Genomic DNA, 1,546 nt, shown 5'->3' on the forward strand with positions numbered 1-1,546 from the left:
AGGTTGACCTATGAACCAGGTCACAGTTCAATTCCTGGTGAAGGCACATGCCCAGGTTTCAAGCTCAATTCCCCATGTGGGGCGTGCAGGAGGCAGCTGATCAATAATTCTCTCTCATCACTGATGTTTCTATCCCTATCTCCCTCTCCCTCTCTCTAAAAAAAAAATATATATATATTTTTAAAATACATTACAATTAAACAAAAAACAAAATCCCTATATTTCTGTACATAGATAAACATATCTTGTATACTTGGAAAACAGTGAGTTATTTATAGGTTAGAGAAAAATTGTAATTTTTTACTTACATTTTCATTTTTCAAAATGAGTTTCAGGATTGCTTCTCTTTGTTTTAGAGCCTAAAACAGGATAATTTCCAGTTAGCTTTAAAAAAAAGGGGGGGGGGGAATCAACTAGTTTTCCTAATACGTCTTTCTTCCCGGTAAATTACCTGACAATCCCTATAGGAAATGACAGAAACTCTGACAGAGGTCATAGAAACTACTGACTGAAACAAGGTCTTGGTTGTCCTACTCAACTATATCTTCTTATTCTGAATCCCCAATGCGTAGCACAACATCTGGCAGAAAACACGCCCTTAAACATTTCTTGAGTAGACGACCTATGACTACCAATGACTTTCCTCTATTACTCTGTAAATCTCCTTTTCTTCATTTAGAAAACTTCTGAAAACACCACTGCCATAACATTTTTACCAGTAATTGGAGAGATGGCAAACAAAACCCCTTCAGTTCCTCCATTTCAACATATAACTTCCATGCTGACTAATTTACATGAGTGAATTTTATTTAGTGCTGATAGCACATTTGTTCATATGCCTGCATGCTCCCCGCAATGATGCATCTTACTATTACACCAGAGAACAGAAGCTGGTATAAAATGCCTTACATATAGAAAGTATAAAGGCTTTTAAGAATCATTATGGCTGAACTCATCCCTATTTCCATAACCACTGAAAAAAATCAGACCTGATGACAAATATAAAATCAAATGACCCGGAAAACACAACAAACCCTGCTGTTTCTGTAATTCAAGGTTGTTACGTACGAGGGTTAATTTGGTGTGTCAGGTGATCTCCAAAAACTACTTTTTTATTTTAAAGTAAACATTTAACTTGGAGAGGAGTTTTAAGGTAAGGTTAATCATACTCTTTGATGTCATAGTTACGCAATTAAAAAAATTTACCCTATGCTCTCAAAACAGAATGAAAAGAGGGTTATAAAATCCCAGTTTCTACATTAACAGTCTTCGAATTTATAACAAATTTGTAAATCTATTACAATTCATTTTGGTAACTCACAAAATTAATATATTAAATGTATAACTTTATCCCTGGTCAGTATGGCTCAGTTGGTTGGAGCATTATCCTGTGCATCTGAAGGTTTCAGATTCGATCCCCAGGCAGGGTGCCTACAGAAGGCAACTGAACGATTGTTTCTTTCTCTCTATCTCTCTAGCTCTCTCTCTCTCTCTCTCTCTCTCTCTCTCTCTCTCTCTCTCTGTCTCTGTCTCTCTTCCCCTCTAA

The 1,546-nt window shown here is 36.2% G+C and overlaps 1 protein-coding gene across 2 annotated transcripts in view; it reads right to left on the reverse strand.

Annotated features, from left to right (window-relative positions):
• Positions 1-1,546, reverse strand: part of ATAD1 (ATPase family, AAA domain containing 1) — a 30,435-nt gene that overhangs the window by 6,247 nt on the left and 22,642 nt on the right. For both annotated transcript variants that reach the window (XM_006755850.2, XM_015558827.1), the window contains exon 8: positions 309-359. In XM_006755850.2, coding sequence (XP_006755913.1) covers positions 309-359 — 51 coding nt within the window. The remainder of the gene's footprint in view (positions 1-308; positions 360-1,546) is intronic.

Source organism: Myotis davidii, unplaced genomic scaffold (genome assembly GCF_000327345.1).
Source record: "Myotis davidii unplaced genomic scaffold, ASM32734v1 scaffold933, whole genome shotgun sequence".
In the NCBI taxonomy this organism is placed as follows: domain Eukaryota; kingdom Metazoa; phylum Chordata; class Mammalia; order Chiroptera; family Vespertilionidae; genus Myotis; species Myotis davidii.